The sequence below is a fragment of the Takifugu rubripes genome, chromosome 7 (assembly GCF_901000725.2).
Source record: "Takifugu rubripes chromosome 7, fTakRub1.2, whole genome shotgun sequence".
NCBI classification, from domain to species: domain Eukaryota; kingdom Metazoa; phylum Chordata; class Actinopteri; order Tetraodontiformes; family Tetraodontidae; genus Takifugu; species Takifugu rubripes.
In genome coordinates this window covers 16,593,673-16,611,390 of record NC_042291.1, presented here as the reverse complement: position 1 = coordinate 16,611,390, position 17,718 = coordinate 16,593,673, and the positions used below count along the sequence as shown (strand labels likewise).

At 48.1% G+C, this 17,718-nt stretch overlaps 2 protein-coding genes across 9 annotated transcripts; both read left to right on the top strand.

Moving 5' to 3' along the window:
• The first annotated feature begins 2,114 nt into the window (after positions 1-2,114).
• LOC101061788 (carcinoembryonic antigen-related cell adhesion molecule 5-like) lies at positions 2,115-13,307 on the top strand. Its single transcript, XM_029838580.1, has 19 exons — positions 2,115-2,253; positions 2,327-2,644; positions 3,197-3,283; positions 3,332-3,475; positions 3,548-3,811; positions 4,555-4,833; positions 4,923-5,192; positions 5,549-5,827; positions 6,002-6,256; positions 6,328-6,451; positions 6,532-6,563; positions 6,660-6,740; positions 6,839-6,899; positions 7,469-7,542; positions 11,036-11,356; positions 11,659-11,934; positions 12,009-12,257; positions 12,343-12,420; positions 12,941-13,307. The coding sequence occupies exons 1-18, from the start codon at positions 2,205-2,207 to the stop codon at positions 12,414-12,416; spliced, it is 3,237 nt and encodes a 1,078-aa protein (XP_029694440.1). The 5' UTR covers positions 2,115-2,204; the 3' UTR covers positions 12,417-12,420; positions 12,941-13,307.
• Positions 13,308-13,802: 495 nt separating this feature from the next.
• Positions 13,803-16,783, top strand: LOC105416742 (nectin-4-like). 8 transcript variants are annotated; one of them, XR_003888952.1, is made up of 6 exons: positions 13,803-14,309; positions 14,772-14,847; positions 14,939-15,309; positions 15,409-15,508; positions 16,334-16,368; positions 16,466-16,783. XR_003888952.1 is itself a non-coding variant. In XM_029838785.1 (6 exons), exons 1-6 carry the CDS (start codon positions 14,334-14,336, stop codon positions 16,636-16,638), a joined length of 771 nt encoding a protein of 256 aa, XP_029694645.1. In that variant the 5' UTR covers positions 13,803-14,333; the 3' UTR covers positions 16,639-16,783. The 8 variants fall into 8 exon arrangements, 5 of the variants coding, with proteins under 5 accessions (XP_029694645.1, XP_029694646.1, XP_029694647.1 ...); XM_029838785.1 differs by having other exon boundaries at positions 13,803-14,375; positions 14,968-15,309; positions 15,406-15,508; XR_003888951.1 differs by having other exon boundaries at positions 13,805-14,375.
• The last annotated feature ends 935 nt before the right edge of the window (positions 16,784-17,718 follow it).

Genomic DNA, 17,718 nt, shown 5'->3' with positions numbered 1-17,718 from the left:
AAGGTTTAGACACAAAGGTTTGAAGGCGCGAAGGACCACAAGTCCAGTCCAGCAGAGAATCGGGTCAATAATCCAAGCAGTCGTAATAAAACAGAAGAACAGAACATGAGGAGGAGACGGGTGAAGGCAAGAAGCCAACAGACGAGCATATCCCAGAATGCACCAGGTGAACCGGGCGGAGGTCGGGCCCATTTAGAGTCTCTAAGCAACCAAATGTTCATGTTCTTGGGCCACGTCGACTCATGGAGAACAGGGAACCTGCACAAAACCGCAGGAAAAAGGGTTAACTAACCCTAACCCTAACCCTAACCTAACCTAACCTAACCCTAACCCTAACCCTAACCTAATCTAACCTAACCCTAACCCTAACCCGAACCCTAACCTAATCTAACCTAACCCTAACCCTAACCCGAACCCTAACCTAACCTAATTTAACCCTAACCCTAACCCTAACCTAACCCTAACCTAACTAACCCTAACTCTAACCCTAACCCTAACCCTAACCTAACCTAACCCTAACCCTAACCCTAACCTAACCTAACCTAACCCTAACCCTAACCCTAACCTAACCTAATCTAACCTAACCCTAACCCTAACCCGAACCCTAACCTAACCTAATTTAACCCTAACCCTAACCCTAACCTAACCCTAACCTAACTAACCCTAACTCTAACCCTAACCCTAACCCTAACCTAACCTAACCTAACCCTAACCTAACCTAACCCTAACCCTAACCTAACCTAATTTAACCCTCCCAACCCCAACTAACCCTAATCTAACCCTAACCTTAACTAACCCTAACCCTAACCCTAACCCTGACCTAACCAAACCCTAACCCTAACCTTAACTAACCCTAACCCTAACGACTGTGATGCACCTGTTGCCCTGCAGCTCCCTTTTCTGGAAAGTATTGATCATTAATGAAATCAGACCATAAATCCGTTAAAATGCTTCGATAGATGGGATCTAATCAAATCCTCACCAAGTTTGTGGCTGCTAACGAGCCACTGGGCCGTCATCGTTGTTCAGAAGGAAACAAAAAGTGAAGCAGCAGCCGAGTGAAAAATGACTTCAGTAAAAGTCAAACCCGCCCCCAGATAAATCAGGTTAAATGAACTTTAATTAAGACTGGATGGACATAAAAGCAGATTAAATGATACTTTTATATGTTCTTGAAAAGGTAAAACAAGTGAAAAATCAATCATCCATAAATCAAAAGATTTCTGTGTTAATGAAAAATAAACACATTTAAAGATGCACTTGTATTAAAGTTGTAATTAAAGAAAAAGAAGCGATAGATTTTCCTTTCCTGAAGGTCACCTGGAGGTCAGAACATGTTAAATATCAAACATAAGTCATGAATTCCAGTTCGTCTCTTCACCCTCCAGAACCAACCTTTGCTTTGATCCTGTCTTTATGACATAATTCAGTGTGTTGACGCTCTTATCGGATGGTGGCGGCCATAAACGCTCGCTCCACGGGGCCGCGTGGCTCCACTTCTGTCTTCAGTCACACAGGCCATTACAAACGTCTTATCAAGTTTCTTTAGATGATAAATGTGAATGATAAGAGTATCAGGCCGTGCACGTGATAAGGCAGCTGATGCTGATACTGAGCCTCATGGAGTAAACTTAAATTCCTCTCGTTTATACTGATCTGCTGCTACACACAGGTACCTACAGGTACGTAGAGGTATGTACAGGTACCTACAGGTACCTACAGGTATGTATTAATAGATTTAATACTTCACATGACAAGACCTTGATTGGGGTGGACCTTTCATGAAAGCATGAGAGCTAATCGATGTAAATATATGGAAAATCAAATCAAAAGAAAAACCAATGTTGGTACAGATTAAAGGTGTCCATTAAACATGCTAGTTCTAATGCACATATTTATAGGATATATATATAGGATATATATATTTATATTTACATATTCTCCAATAAGCAATGACGTCTGTAATTTGAGTGTAAACATTTAAATGTTTTGATTTGTCATCCTTTCTTGCAGCGTGGGGCTGAGAGCGTCTGAGCTTGGCCTGGTTCCAACCGCAGCAGCCGTGGGTCTGATTGGTGAGAGCGAGGGTCACCAGGAGCAGTAAAGGCCGGGGTGAGCAAGTGCACAGCGCCGCCCTGGGAGCGCACGCCGGCGTCCCAACGCCTCCTCTCTGAAAACGCCTGATCCTGTGGACACGCGGGGACATGATGGAGACATCAGTGATCCTGCTGGTCGTCCTGGGAGCCATCGCAGGTCAGCTCCTGTAGCTCAGCTCCAGCCACGCTCAAATGCCTGGAAGTAACCACATTTGCAACGTTCTCCTCAGGTTCCGGCCGTGGCGACGGCGTGCTTCCAGACCGTCTTACTGCAGCTGCTGCTGGGACAACGACCTTCACCACTACACTGGCGCCCCCAGAAAGACCGTTTGTGGTCGTAGCATGGAGCTTCGCAGGGAATAATATCATAACATCTGGTGACGTGGACACAACGGGCGCGACCTATGCAGGCAGGATCACCCTGCTCAGATCCACTGGATCTCTGGAGCTCAGAAATCTGACGCTTGCTGACGGTGGAAAATACACAGTCACGATTATACCAGATGGAGCCGCAGCGCTGACAGGAAGCTGCGTACTGAGCGTCCACGGTGAGCTGACGTGCAACTTAATGCCATAAAAGTCGCTTCGTTAATGTGGCCTCACGTTGAAGGTGAAGCTCTCGGCACCACTGACGCCTGGGTGCTTCAGAAATATCTGTGGGGATGCTCGAATCTGCACAGCAGCTTTAATACATGAGGGGCCGTGCTGAACCCTCGTCCCGACCTACTGAGGTGACCTTGGGACACACCGGAGATTTACCCCATCGTTGGGCATCGTTGGACTCTTTCAGTTCCAGCATGAATTTCAGGCCTCGGCGACAGTATATAAATAAAACAGCACAGACAGAAGATTCACCGTCTCCCTTGTTAGTTTATGTGTACCAGGTCATATCACAAGTATATGGAATCCTAACAGCCTCTTCTTAACATCGTTATCAGCTCAATAAAAGCTGATAAACAGGGAGCCATTAACAATTAACAGTGGGTTTTTGAAATCGATAAATCGATAACTATTCTGTTGCTCTCTGTCTTTGTGACACCCGCTTGTTTGTGGTCCAATCACTACATTTCTGTGATACAGTTCATTGTTCCAACCTCCAGAACCTGTTTCTGGAGTGGTGGTAACATCTCACAGCTTGGACCTGGTGGAGTCCAGCAGCTCGGTCCGGCTGTCCTGCTCCTCCTCCGGTTCCTCCCTCTCCTTCCTCTGGCTCAACAGCAGCTCTGAGGTCACAGCCAGTGACCGAGTCCACACCACTGATGGAGGATCCACCCTGGTCATCAGCAACGTGACCCGCTACGACCAGGGACCCTTCAGGTGCCGCGTGTCCAACCCCGTCAGTAACGGCACCAGCGGTCCGGTCGACCTGACCATCAACTGTGAGCTACTCTGACGTCAGCTTTATTTCAAGGTCTTTTACTTTTCCTCTTATTGGTGTCGTCTAATTGCAGATGGACCTGAGAAAGTGAATCTGACGTCTCCTTTGCAAGGATACTACGCGGAAGGGTCAGAGGTCGTCCTTACCTGCTCCGCCAGCTCCAGACCTGCCGCCTCGTTCCACTGGTTTCACAATGGAGCCGTGCATCCTGGAACTGGAGCAGAACTCAGGCTGATGGACATTCAGATGAATCAGAGTGGAAACTACAGCTGTCAGGCCTTCAACAACAGAACTCTGAGATACGAAGCGTCTCAGAGTGCAGCCGTAAATGTTCTGGGTAGGTTGGGAAGGAAGTGGTGACACAAAATAGGACCGCTCCAGTCTAGGCCTGTTCCCGGCTCCCTCCTCCTGCAGTAGTATCTGAAAGAAACTGTAGAATACCAGTCGATCGTCACCTGATCCTGACAGGGGGGAGATCACCACAGTCAGGGGGGAGATCACCACGGTCAGGGGGGAGATCACCACGGTCAGGGGGGAGATGGTCAGGGGGGAGATCACCACGGTCAGGGGGGAGATCACCACGGCCAGGGGGGAGATCACCACGGTCAGGGGGGAGATCACCACGGTCAGGGGGGAGATCGGTCAGGGGGGAGATCACCACGGACAGGGGGGAGATCACCACGGTCAGGGGGAGATCACTACGGTCAGGGGGAGATCACCACAGTCAGGGGGGAGATCACCACGGTCGGGGGGGAGATCACCACGGTCAGGGGGGAGATCACCACAGTCAGGGGGGAGATCACCACGGTCAAGGGGGAGATCACCACGGTCAGGGGGGAGATCACCACGGACAGGGGGGAGATGGTCAGGGGGGAGATCACCACGGTCAGGGGGGAGATCACCACGGTCGGGGGGAGATCACCACGGTCAGGGGGGAGATCACCACAGTAAATCTACTGCTTGATCTCCCGATGTAACTTCTAAAGAGGTGGAGGTGGCTCCAAAAGAAGAACGAGGGGGACGTGATTGGACCAAATCCTCCGAATGATGCGTATTTGCATCTCTTTTCATGTCCAACAGCACCAGTTTCTGGAGTGAAGGTGAACGTGAGCACGGCAGACGTGTTTGAGTCCAACAGCTCGGTCCGGCTGTCCTGCTCCTCCTCCGGTTCCTCCCTCTCCTTCCTCTGGCTCAACAGCAGCTCTGAGGTCACAGCCAGTGACCGAGTCCACACCACTGATGGAGGATCCACCCTGGTCATCAGGAACGTGACCCGCTACGACCAGGGACCCTTCAGGTGCCGCGTGTCCAACCCCGTCAGTACCGGCACCAGCGATCCGGTCGACCTCTCAGTCCTCTGTGAGCTTATTGTTTGTATTGATCATTCTTGATCTCTTTATCTGATCTTTACTTGGTTCTGATCATTCTTTTGGTGTTTCTTCTCACAGATGGGCCTGAAAACATCAACCTGACCATATCTCCATCACAAGAACACTACGATGAAGGGTCCGACCTGACGCTGGCCTGCTCGGCGGACTCTGGACCTCCTGCACTGATCCTGTGGTTTCTCAGTGGAGTCCAGCTGTCGGGAACCGGAGCAGAACTCCGACTGACGGACATTCGCACGAGTCAGACTGGAAACTACAGCTGCCGGGCCTTCAACAACAGAACTCTGAGACATCAGACATCAGAGTCCGCAGCAGTTGTGGTCGTGAGAGGTCCGTTTTAAAGCGCTGGAATTTATAATCCAACATTTCTCTGCAGTGTCCTAGACTGAGTCCGAGAGGAGAGAAAGACTTGCTTGTGGGTCTAGTCAGGACCTGCAGCTCCACTTTCTGAGATATTTCCAGTTTTATTGTGATAGAAAAGAAGTTGCGCTGAATATTTTTGAGGCATTTTATTAAAAATGCATATAAAAAGTTTTAAGTCCGAGCACATTTAAAGACATCATTATACATAATAAAGCTCTAACGAGTTTGTTTCAGGAGTCAATGTTCTCTTTTGTGTTTGATTCTAATTAGAAGGCGTTTCATGTTGTACTTTGACTCTTGACTGTTCTCGCACCTTCTCGCAGCTGCGGTCTCCAACGTCGTCATCACCCCCAACGCCACAGACCTGGTGGAGTCCAGCAGCTCGGTCCGGCTGTCCTGCTCCTCCTCCGGTTCCTCCCTCTCCTTCCTCTGGCTCAACAGCAGCTCTGAGGTCACAGCCAGTGACAGAGTCCACACCACTGATGGAGGATCCACCCTGGTCATCAGCAACGTGACCCGCTACGACCAGGGACCCTTCAGGTGCCGCGTGTCCAACGGTGTTAACAGTGAGATCAGTCGGCCCTTCAGTCTCAACATACTGTGTGAGTGCACGTGCACGCACAACATGCCTCCTCTTATCGTGAGCAGCTCTTCGACCCCCTCAGCTGAAGGAACTGACATTGTGCCTAAAACAGCCACTATAATTGAGATGCTTGTGGGTGATCCCCATTAAAGAAGAGCAGAACCACCAGGTGAGTCTGATATTTGTGCCATAGATGGACCAGACCAGACCATCATCACAGCACCTCCAGCGTTACACCCTGGGGACTTCGCCGTGCTCCATTGCTCTGCTCCGTCTGCACCGCCGGCAACAATCCTGTGGACGTTTGAAGGGGAAGCGACCGAGGTGTCCGAGGCCGTGCTGGTGCTGCCCCGTGTCAGCCCGTCTGACGGGGGCACGTACGGCTGCACGGCTGTCAACGCGGCTACAGGGCGCCACCGCAGCGCCAGCCACGCCGTAGCTGTTGCAGGTATGTGAGGAAACCAGGCACCAAACACACAGCTCAACCAGATACTTTCTATAGATTCTCTTCTTCTCCAGACGTCCCTGAGTGTCACTGCTCTGATATTGTTGCCATGGCGATCATCACAACAGCTGGATGTTGTATTTTCATTGTTGTCACAAGTGTGGTCCTTTCGTTTTGCCTGATACGGCGGCGGAAAAGGTAAAAACTCACTGTGAGTTTGGATAATGAGACATAAAGGCAGGAGACAACTAAATGATGGCCTTTTATGACTTTCCCAGAGTGAATCAGACATATGCAACGCAGCTCAAAGGTTGGTTTTCATCAGATTCTCCCTCATACAAAGACTATTTTGGATCACAAAAGTGTAAAACGCTAACAAAAGGATCTTTTGACCCCCTTAAAAAAGACAAAGGCGGTGTGAAGCGGAACCAGTCTGACATATATAAGATCTCAGAGGCAGCACAGAAGCAGCTGTACCCCTATGAAGGTGGGTTAAATGAACCGGCCCAGTCAAACAGGTGGGCAGGTGACTTCTATAATGATCAAAGACAGGTTTTAACCTTTTGTTTCTTTCATCTCATGCAGTCAGTAATTACAGTAACTACCAGAAGGAGGCTGAAACCTCGAGGAAGCTGCAGGATTTTCAGTCCGAAAAATTCTGATCCCTTTGGTTCTGTTTTAATTTGTCTGCTGTGTTCAAACTGATGAGTAACCTCGAGTAACCGAATAGTTTCAGGATCAAAATGTTTTTAGTGTTCTTTCGAGTAGAATTAAAGATAAAAGAAAATGTTGTCTTTGCTCGTACCACATTTTCTATTTAAGAAATCTTTTGTGTGGTTTTTCTTGCTTGTTTTTAACTCAAACTGTTGGTGCCAGAACTGAAATCTAGTTCAGGTTTGAGCTCATGGGAATGGTTGACCTGACGTTTCTGGATGAACATTTGAAAGAATCCTGACCCATTTAGGCATAAAAGAGTTGTCAGAATGGCTAAAAAAGGCCACTGTGATCCAGCCATAGATCCTACATGGGGCCAGTTCTGCTGATCATTCCTCGAATATTCACCAGAAAGCGATAAAACATTCGCTTTTGGTCATTTATTGATTATGTAATCTGTTTTCAAACGTGTCCTCATGTCAGTTCGACGATCACTCGAGGCGTCGGTGGAGTTTGAAGTCATTTCTGGATGTAACGTCCACATGGTGCCCAATAAAACAGTTGTGGGAGGGTTCAGATCCCAGATCTCCGACGAGGTTACAAACATCTGCAGAAGTCGTCCAAGCTGCTCAAGTGTGAGCAGAGATAATGGGATCCTATATCACTTAATGGTGGGTTATATCTCAAAAATGTGATCTGTGGGGCTAATAAAATAATCACAGTAGAGAACTGATAGATAAGAAAAGCTGTTGATGAAGTCAAATCCTAGCGATCATTATACACATTGTGTTTGGGAGACAAGGGTTAGTGCTAGCTACAAGGGTTAGTGCTAGCAACAAGGGTTAGTGCTAGCAACAAGGGTTAGTGCTAGCTACAAGGGTTAGTGCTAGCTACAAGGGTTAGTGCTAGCTACAAGGGTTAGTGCTGGCAACAAGGGTTAGTGCTAGCTACAAGGGTTAGTGCTAGCAACAAGGGTTAGTGCTGGCAACAAGGGTTAGTGCTAGCAACAAGGGTTAGTGCTAGCTACAAGGGTTAGTGCTGGCTACAAGGGTTAGTGCTAGCAACAAGGGTTAGTGCTGGCTACAAGGGTTAGTGCTGGCTACAAGGGTTAGTGCTAGCAACAAGGGTTAGTGCTAGCTACAAGGGTTAGTGCTAGCAACAAGGGTTAGTGCTAGCAACAAGGGTTAGTGCTGGCTACAAGGGTTAGTGCTAGCAACAAGGGTTAGTGCTAGCTACAAGGGTTAGTGCTGGCAACAAGGGTTAGTGCTAGCTACAAGGGTTAGTGCTAGCAACAAGGGTTAGTGCTGGCAACAAGGGTTAGTGCTGGCAACAAGGGTTAGAGCTAGCAACAAGGGTTAGTGCTAGCAACAAGGGTTAGTGCTGGCAACAAGGGTTAGAGCTAGCAACAAGGGTTAGTGCTGGCAACAAGGGTTAGTGCTAGCTACAAGGGTTAGTGCTAGCTACAAGGGTTAGTGCTAGCAACTGCTAGCGGTCAGAAAGACGATGTTTGTTGAGGACCCCAGAATGCAGATGCAGAATACGGGAACCTTTATAAAGGTATATAGAGGTATTGGAAGTCCTGAGAGGAGGAGGAAGAGGAGGAGGAGGAAGAGGAGGAGGAAGAGGAGGAGGAGGAAGAGGAGGAGGAAGAGGAGGAGTGCTGCAGCTGCCGTCTCCGTTTTGGCTGCTTTATCAACGTTTGTATCTGTTTTGTCTCCATTTGTGCTTCGTGACCCTTTCAAGCCTTTTATCATCCTGATCTCGGTTCTCCTCATATTTAGAGCATCATTGGATCATCCAACAGCACAAATAATGCTGCCAGGACTCTTTGGCCCAGTCAGGAGTAATTAAGGCAGGTTTTAATGCTTTTAATCAATATTACATGTTGTGATATCACAGTAATGAGCATTAATAAACAGAGAGAGTAGCTGCTCAGTTGCTCCACTCTTCCATCCATCATCCATCCATCCATCATCCATCATCCATCCATCATCCATCCACCCATCCATCATCCATCCATCATCCATCCACCCATCCATCATCCATCCATCCATCCATCCATCCATCCATCCATCCATCCATCCATCATCCATCCATCCATCCATCCATCATCCATCCATCCATCCACCCATCCATCCATCCATCCATCATCCATCCATCCATCCATCCATCATCCATCCATCATCCATCCATCATCCATCCATCCATCATCCATCCATCCATCCATCCACCCATCCATCCATCCATCCATCATCCATCCATCCATCCATCCACCCACCCATCCATCCATCCATCATCCATCCATCATCCATCCATCATCCATCCATCCACCACCACCACGACAGCCCTACAACATCCAGAACCTTAAGGAACTCCAGGTGGATCTCATCCACCACCGGGGCTTTGCCACCGAGGAGTTTTTTGACAACCTCGGCAACTTCAGCCCCGGAGATACGAGAGCCTGTCCCCAGGTCCCCAGGCCCCCAGGCCCCCAGGTCCCCAGGTCCCCAGGCCCCCAGGCCCCCAGGTCCCCAGGCCCTGCGCCTTGGTGGGATTGAGGAGGTCCTTGAAGTATTCCTTCACCGATCCACAACATCCCGAGTTGAGGTCAGGTGACCATCACCACTATACAGCGCTGACAGTGCACTGCCCCCCCCCCCCCGACGCCGGATGGTGGTCCAGAACCGTCCGAAAGTCGTTCTCCATGGCCTCACTGAGCTCTTCCCATGCCCGGGTCGTTGCCTCAGCAACCGCCGTAGCTGCGCTCCGCTTGGCCCAAAAGGTTTCCTGCCTTTCATTTGTTAACGAGCTGAACCGGTCCGTCCTGACCCAAAGCAGCTCCAGCTGGTAAAAGAGCAAAATTAGCTTTACTGGGAAAGATTTCACATTTTCATGAAACCTTTTATTGCTCAGATTCCAAATATCTGGATGTGAAATCACACTTGAAACAAACAAACAAACAAATATGTTTGTTTGAGGAAAAAAAATAAAGATGATTCTGTCAAGAAACATGTTTAAAATGAGTAAAGTGTAAAGATTTTGTGAGCCGCGAGTCAGTGGTTCCCTGAGATGTCAAATATTAACAACTCGTAAATGCTTTAGAATGGGGGGGGTGGGGGGGGGGGGTCAGCATGGACGAGAGATCAAGATGCTAACAGTCAACATCCCATTTTAGCTTCTTTCCTGTTTCCCTGACCTCGTTCATGCAATTAAATGTGGCAAATGTTGAACAAGAGGGTTCGGCCGACTGAACCCGCCTGTTTTTACAGTAAGTCGCGTTAGAACCGCCGACCTTGTGTCAACGACCCCTTTGGTTCCTCCATTAAACTGGTTTCAGACACGCGGCGTCGGCGCCTGTCTGCGGTCCGAACCTCACTCTTTCATTCCCGAGTCACAACATTTGCTCCCCGAAGCAGCCAAACTATGAAATGAGTTTCAACAGACGACGGCCGGGAGCTTCGGATCGTCACTTTTATCACAACTTTAGGAAACATCACGTTATGGAATTTCTGCTCCTCTCACACGACCTGGGAAACTGACGTCGAGCTTTCGCAACCATCGTGGGCGGTTTCCTTTTAGTGGTCCAGCGGACCGTGGCGCCGGCAGGTTGAGTGTTCCCTGGAGTCCTTTGATCCTCGCACCATCCCAGAGCGCTCCAGAAGAGGCGCCCATAAAACCGCCACGCTGTAAATGTGCGTCCACCTGTGGACGCTGGTGACGTGCGCTCCAAAGGCTCTTTTTTCCAAAGTTGCCTGTATCGGTGTTTTAAAGGTGTCTAAACGGCCTCGTCGCACGGCCAAACGAGCCCACGTGGATCCGATCACCTGTGCCATGAGGCCTAAACGAGCCCAGGTGATCAGATCCACGCCGGCATTCTTCAGCTGTGTACACAGTGGCAGCGCAAACATCCGCGGCCCCTCGTTACTGGGTGAGGCTGGAGCTTTACGCACGTGGGGGCCATAAAAGCGCCGAAGCGCCCGCTGCTCCCTGAGACCCCGTCACAGGTGAGATGATGCTCAGGACAGCTGCCGTCTGGATTCTGGCCTTGGCAGGTAAAGGAAACCACTCTAGAAAGCTTCTGTGCGGCTGCGGTCCCCACAGGAATGTCTAACTTTCCTCTGTAACCAGGCGTGTGTGCGGGCGAGGGCGTTCTGCCCACGGGGCCCCTGAGCGGAGCCTTGGGAGGCACCGTGAGGTTCACCTCCAGCCTCGCTCCCACACAGGTGTCCTTCCTGTCGGTCAGCTGGAGCTTCAAAGGCACCAACATCATCACGTCCACCAGCGTGAACGTCACCAACCCTGCCTACAGCAGCAGAATCACACTGGACCGGGCCACAGGCTCCCTGGAGCTCAGGAACCTGGTGCTGGCTGACAGCGGGGAGTATTCCATCACCATCATTCCGGACCGGGACCTGCAGAAGCACGGAGCCGTCAAGCTGGACGTGTACGGTGCGTCGATGTATAGATTCTGTTAAGGCTTATCATATATATTCATGCTGCTTGGCTTTTGTTACATGTGAACACACACACACACACACACACACACACACACACACACACAGACACACACACACACACACACACACAGGATGTTCGGAACGTGCACGAAACTCCTGCCGCTCTCCAAACCTGCTTTCACTTCTCCTGGTCGTTCAAGCGAAACACACATCTGGTCGTGTCCAACAAAAATAGCTTCACACTTTCCTTCCTCCCTCTGTGTTTGTGCGGTTGCCACCGAATTGCCGCTCCAGCATCGATATCCGGCGCCGTCATCCGCGGCCCCGCGGCCGTCCTGATCGAAGACCTGAGCTCCACCGACCTCCGCTGCGAGGCCTCGGGCTCCATCGTCAGCAGGGAGTGGCTGAAGGGGGGGCGGCTCCTGCGGGAGGACAACAGGACCACCTTCTCTGTGGGCAACGGGAGCGTGTCCATACGGCCCGTCCACAGGTCCAACCACGGCACCTACCAGTGCCGGGTCAGCAACCCCGTCAGCGCCATGACGGCCGTCTACAATCTGACCGTCAACTGTGCGTAAAGTCGACCGAACTCGCAGACGTTCCTCACTCTGCCTGAGTTTGTTTCTGATCTCTCCTGCGAGCAGACGGGCCACACGACATGAGCATCCTGGGCCCAGCGGCAGCGGCGCCGGGCCAGCGGGTGGCGCTGCAGTGCAGGATGGACTCTGTGCCAGCAGCAAACGTCAGCTGGACCGTCAACAACAATGTGACGCAGGTCCATGACTCCGTCTACGTCATCGAGAGGATGGAGGCCGAGGACCTGGGGAACTACACCTGCACCGCCACAAACATGGTGACGATGAAGGAAAACGCCACCGTTTTTAACTTAAGAGGTGAAGAAGAGACCAAGCAAAATTTGTATCGTTTCCCTGAGCATTTAAAAATAATCATTCCTTGTTTTAAAAAATCCCATTGAAGCTTCCTGCACCGCCCTCACCTGGTCAGGTGGGGCACTACTGACCTGCACCCTGATGCTCAGAGGGCTCATGTGAACAGGTGATTCTTTTACATCAGTTATTACTGCTCTTACATCAGTTATTACTGCTTTTAAATCAGTTATTACTTATTTTACATCAGTTATTACTGCTTTTACATCAGTTATTACTGCTTTTACATCAGTTATTACTGCTCTTACATCAGTTATTACTGCTTTTACATCAGTTATTACTGCTTTTACATCAGGTATTACTGCTCTTACATCAGTTATTACTGCTTTTAAATCAGTTATTACTTATTTTACATCAGTTATTACTGCTTTTACATCAGTTATTACTGCTTTTACATCAGTTATTACTGCTTTTACATCAGTTATTACTGCTCTTACATCAGTTATTACTGCTTTTACATCAGTTATTACTGCTTTTACATCAGTTATTACTGCTCTTACATCAGTTATTATTGCTTTTACATTAGTTATTACTGCTTTTACATCAGGTATTACTTCTTTTACATCAGTTATTACTCATGTTGGGGTTAAATTGTCTTCTTTGTCTTTGCTGTTTTCTTCATAACGCAGAACTCTGGCATCAAATGCTGAATGTTGGACGATCAAAAGCCTTTTGGACCATGTGACATTTTAAATAACAGGGGTGTCATCGCTAAACTGACCAGCTGAACCCACGTTAAATGGAAGATGAAGATATTTAACGCCGCCGCTCATACAGGAGTAATTTAAGATTAACATAATGTGTTCGCTAGAGTTGAAGATGCAGTAGAAACGCGGGACTTTGCAGTACAGAAAATTCCCAAAGCGCAAATTTATAGACAAAATAAAAGCATATGACATAGATGCTTTTATTTTGTAAATTAGGAGAATGAATCAAATTTGCTTGTTTGCATTTTAACTCATGCTCCATGTATGAAAAATGAAGAGGAAATAACATTGTTGTGACGTTCATGGTGACTTTTTTCTTTTTTTAATTGAATTGTTGGTCAGTTGTGTGATGACTTCCTGTCTCATGTGTCCCCATCCACACCTTTGTAATTCTTTGTAATTACACCTTTGTAATCCATGTAAAGTCAAGGCCAGAATCTGATAAAATCATGAACCTAAAGTTACTGTAATGACCAACAAGTGTGACAGCAGTGACATAAAGATGTGATGAATAAAGATTCTGTGAAGAAGAGACCTACTTAGCATCAAAGGTGTGTGTCCTGAAACTAGAACTTTCAGTTTCTAATCCATCGCGTTTAAAATACTTTTAAAAAAATAAATACTTCCAACATCTCAAAGGTCACAAACACAGCTGTTTCACCACCATTTATTTTCACTTCTGCCTATGAAGAAGCCTCAAATAAGGCTGCAACATAAACCGCTGCACCGTCTTTCATCTCTTTGAAAGGCTAATTCCATTTCTGCTGCTGTCTGGAAATGTTGCAGGTCAAAGAGAATCCGGGTTTAAGAGAATTTAACTGGACTTCTGCCTTTCAAAGACGTCTCGCCTCTTATCCAAGAGGCATCTTCAGTTCTAAAGCCTCTTGGATGAGAGGCGAGACATCTTTGAGTTATTACTCCTGCAGACCAGTGATTTATATGCAGACAACCAGCTGTGTTCAACCAAGTAGAACAGGCAAAGAGTAGCGTCTGTACCCTGATGGACCTGAGGATGCTTTAGATCAAAGACAATTATGTCACCATTTGTAGATGCAGTTCGGGGGGGAGCAGATAATGCAAGTGTTCCACTTCTGTGTCTGGTCTCACGGATGATGGATGGATGGATGAATGGATGGAGTATTTCGGTCATTCTCAACATGACCACCAGGGGTCGCGCTAGAGTCGACGCCGCAGGCTCCGACTCCGGAAGACCCATGGGAGAACATTCTTCATTCTTCAGTCTTCATGCTTCATTCTGGAGCCAGAGACGCGGGCATAAGGGACACTTTGGGTAAAAAGTATTTAAAAGTATTTTATGATATTAATTATGCTTCTGACAGCATCTCCATTTTCTTTGGTAAGTTCATTATTTCAGTGCAAAAATGCTTCTTCAATTATGTTCTTAAGGTTTGTGTAAAATAAGTTTGTTTTAGACTCAAAAGTAATTCATGAAATCTTTTCTGTTAGTGGTCATAGTTTGCTTAAAATTCCCTAAAGCCCTAAAATTCTTTCTTATCTAGAAATCTTGTGGTGGGTGGGTGAATGTGGAAAATACCTTTATCTTGCATACATATCTGCACTATTGGCTGAATAAAGTGAAGTTATTGATGGGATTGTATCAGGAACTTTCTTATGTGACTTTAATATGTTTACACTGATAACGTAAACAATGCAGCCTTTTTTGAATCCTTGGAAATCGTATCACAAGTTGCAAGTTCGGATTTTCTTGGGTTCTCTTCTCTTTTCGTCCCAGCTGCAGGTTTGTGTTGAGAGAACACGCAGACGACCGCTGATGTTGCTGAACTTGATGTACATCTCTTTACTCCCAGGTGACACAAAGATCCTTAAAATTATGATCTAAAGAACTTTGTAGCTCTGTGCAAAATTTGAAAATTGTTCATCACTTTGGACCCTTTGAAGGTGATTTTGATGCCTACGTTTCTGGGCAGTTTCTCCGGCCCAGAGAATCGTGTCTCCGGCCGTTGTGACTGGATACCTCCGGCAAAACGTCTCCTTGCCATGCAAATTCATCCCGGGACCAACGAACGACCAAATCAACCAAGTTCAGTGGGGATTCAAAGAGAATGAACGGAATGAAACCATCATCCTCGTTTCTAATCAGGAGTTAGGAATCAAAATTCACGACACGTTCCTGAAGGACAAAGTGGCAATCAAAGAACAGGCTTTGATCATCAGCCACCTTGAAGAGCGAGACGCGGGCGCGTACACCTGCAGGATCTCTGCCTTTCCAGGCGGCTCGTTTGGAGCATCCATCCAGCTCCTCGTTGAAGGTGAGCAGCACCTTCAGCTCTCAGCTGTGACAGCTGATCGTGCGCCGGTGAGACGAATGTGCAAATAACGAGGCGATTGTGTCATGTTTCCTCAAGCAGAGCAGCTGCTGTTGTCATCGGCCGAGGTTTCCGCTATTGTCATTGCTGTCTTGTTACTGTTGCTCATGGCAACCGTTGTGTACTTCATGTTCTTCAGAAGGTGTGTGATGATCATATTAACGTTCAGAATCACTCAAGCTGCTTATTTAGATACAGGTTTTATCATATATATAATATATAAATATGCATGAGAGCCTTTTCTGCTATTTTGGTTTTCAGTCTTAAGAAATAGTTACATCAGTTTACTTCTTTTCCCTCGACGAGCTGCCTGGGTTCCATGTTGGTCTTTTTGGTGGGTTTGATCAGATCCCCTGGTTATGGTGGTTATAGGGTTAGGGATAGGGTTGGGTTAGGGTCAGGGTCAGGGTTAGGGTTAGGGTCAGGGTTAGGGTTAGGGTTAGGGTTAGGGTTGGGTTAGGGTCAGGGTCAGGGTCAGGGTTGGGGTTAGGGTTAGGGTTGGGTTAGGGTCAGGGTCAGGGTTAGGGTTAGGGTTAGGGTTAGGGTTGGGTTAGGGTCAGGGTCAGGGTCAGGGTTGGGGTTAGGGTTAGGGTCAGGGTTAGGGTTAGGGTTAGGGTCAGGGTCAGGGTTAGGGTTGGGTTAGGGTCAGGGTCAGGGTTAGGGTTGGGTTAGGGTCAGGGTCAGGGTCAGGGTTAGGGTTAGGGTCAGGGTCAGGGTTAGGGTTAGGGTTAGGGTTGGGTTAGGGTTAGGGTTAAAGTTAGGGTTAGGCCATATCCTAGTGTTCACTAAATAACGATTAAAATAGGGTAAAACGAAAACATCAGAATCTGAATATGTGTTTGCAGACAGATGTGATTTTCAGTCAGAGGAACTGACACTTAAATAATAATAGAAAGTGTGAAACCAACCTAGAAAGAACAGCTATTTCTATCCAACTTCAGTCCAACACTGTTGTCACTCTGCTCAGGCTTGAGTCTTCAGCCAGGTGCTGCCTCCAAGTCGGTGAGAAGAACAACATTTCCTCTTTTTTCCGCTTTAAAAATGTTGATATTTGGCTGAGTGCTTCAGTCACCTGAGCTAAAGCTGATCGGTGTTTCAGATACACGTGGACCAGCAGCAGTTTCCCCTCCGGACCTGGTTTATTCTGACATCAAGATCAAACGGTCTGCAGATGCTCCATCGTCCTCCAGTCACAAATGTGCCGACACGGCAGCTTCCGAGGACGTCACATACGCCGAGGTTTTGGTTTTGCAGCAGCAATCCAACTCCTAATAAACCTATTCCAGAATAAAGAATATCCTCTTGTGACTGGGCTTATAACCTGGAGCGTGTTCATGTGGTCCAAAGAAGCTGAGGCAGCAATGTGATCCGGACAATTAGCAGGACTCAAATCAATAAACACCTCTGGTGAAACGAAGCTCCAGTTGCAGCCTTTATGTTGGGCTATGATTGGGGATTACTGCGCGTCCTGAAGGCAGCACGCTGGCCTCTGCCTCAATTGATTGTAATCTTGCAGCAGTGGAAAAATAAGTGTCAGAGGTTTAAATCCTTAAAGCTTCTGAGGTGAAGAACCATGTTCAGCGGCGTCGCTAAAATCCCACAAAAGCGGAGCAGAGAGCGAGGTGAATGTTATTATGCTGTCATCAGGGAAGGAAGCGAACAAGGTGACCGATACGATTCCATGCTTGTTGTCACGGAAACGCTCGCTTGGCGTTTCTGCAGCACCGACACGGAGACACTGAAATCACAAATCCACCCTCTCTTCCATCATCTCCCTTCCTTTAAGGCTACACACTAATTCAACATATGGAGGTCTGAGCTGGGGCTGGATGGAAGGCCGACCTTCATGCTGTGAGGTGACCACAGTGGCGGGCGGAGGGCGGCGGCGGCGGCGCCGCACCTGTCAAACTGTGGCGCAGGAGTCCAGCCCAGGGACGGCAGGGAGCATCCCTGAAAAACTGTCTAGCAGAAATGGTTTTTGAGGTGATTTGTGAGGTGGTTTAGGAGCTTCTTTCTCCACATCTGTACACAGAACGACTGCCTCATTTCTAACGGGCTCGGGTTTGCTTATTTTAAAATTAAGGTCCATCTTGATTACAATCACTGGAATGCCTGAGATATTTCCTTCCTGTGGCTCTTTTATCAGCAGCCAAAGAAGTTGGATTAAAACACGGAATATAATCTTAAACAAATTCACCTAACTTGGCTTCAGAGCAGAACTTGATGGTCTAATAAAGCCTAATGACATCAGAAATGTGTTTGTCACGGATGAAGAGTTGTGGGAGCGCCGTCCCGGCCGGAAACGGCCGTTTCCGGGCGGATCGCCGCTCCCTCCCAGCAGGAAATATGGAG

Bases quoted from the DNA above. Each gene is read 5' to 3' on its own strand.
- LOC101061788 (XM_029838580.1), top strand. From the start codon at position 2,205: ATGATGGAGACATCAGTGATCCTGCTGGTCGTCCTGGGAGCCATCGCA. The intron at 5,828-6,001 runs GTGAGTGCACGT...TTTGTGCCATAG, and splicing joins CTTCAGTCTCAACATACTGT to ATGGACCAGACCAGACCATC. The intron at 6,257-6,327 runs GTATGTGAGGAA...CTTCTTCTCCAG, and splicing joins CCACGCCGTAGCTGTTGCAG to ACGTCCCTGAGTGTCACTGC.
- LOC105416742 (XM_029838783.1), top strand. From the start codon at position 14,688: ATGCAGCCTTTTTTGAATCCTTGGAAATCGTATCACAAGTTGCAAGTT. The intron at 15,509-16,333 runs GTGTGTGATGAT...CACTCTGCTCAG, and splicing joins TACTTCATGTTCTTCAGAAG to GCTTGAGTCTTCAGCCAGGT. The intron at 16,369-16,465 runs GTGAGAAGAACA...TCGGTGTTTCAG, and splicing joins CAGGTGCTGCCTCCAAGTCG to ATACACGTGGACCAGCAGCA.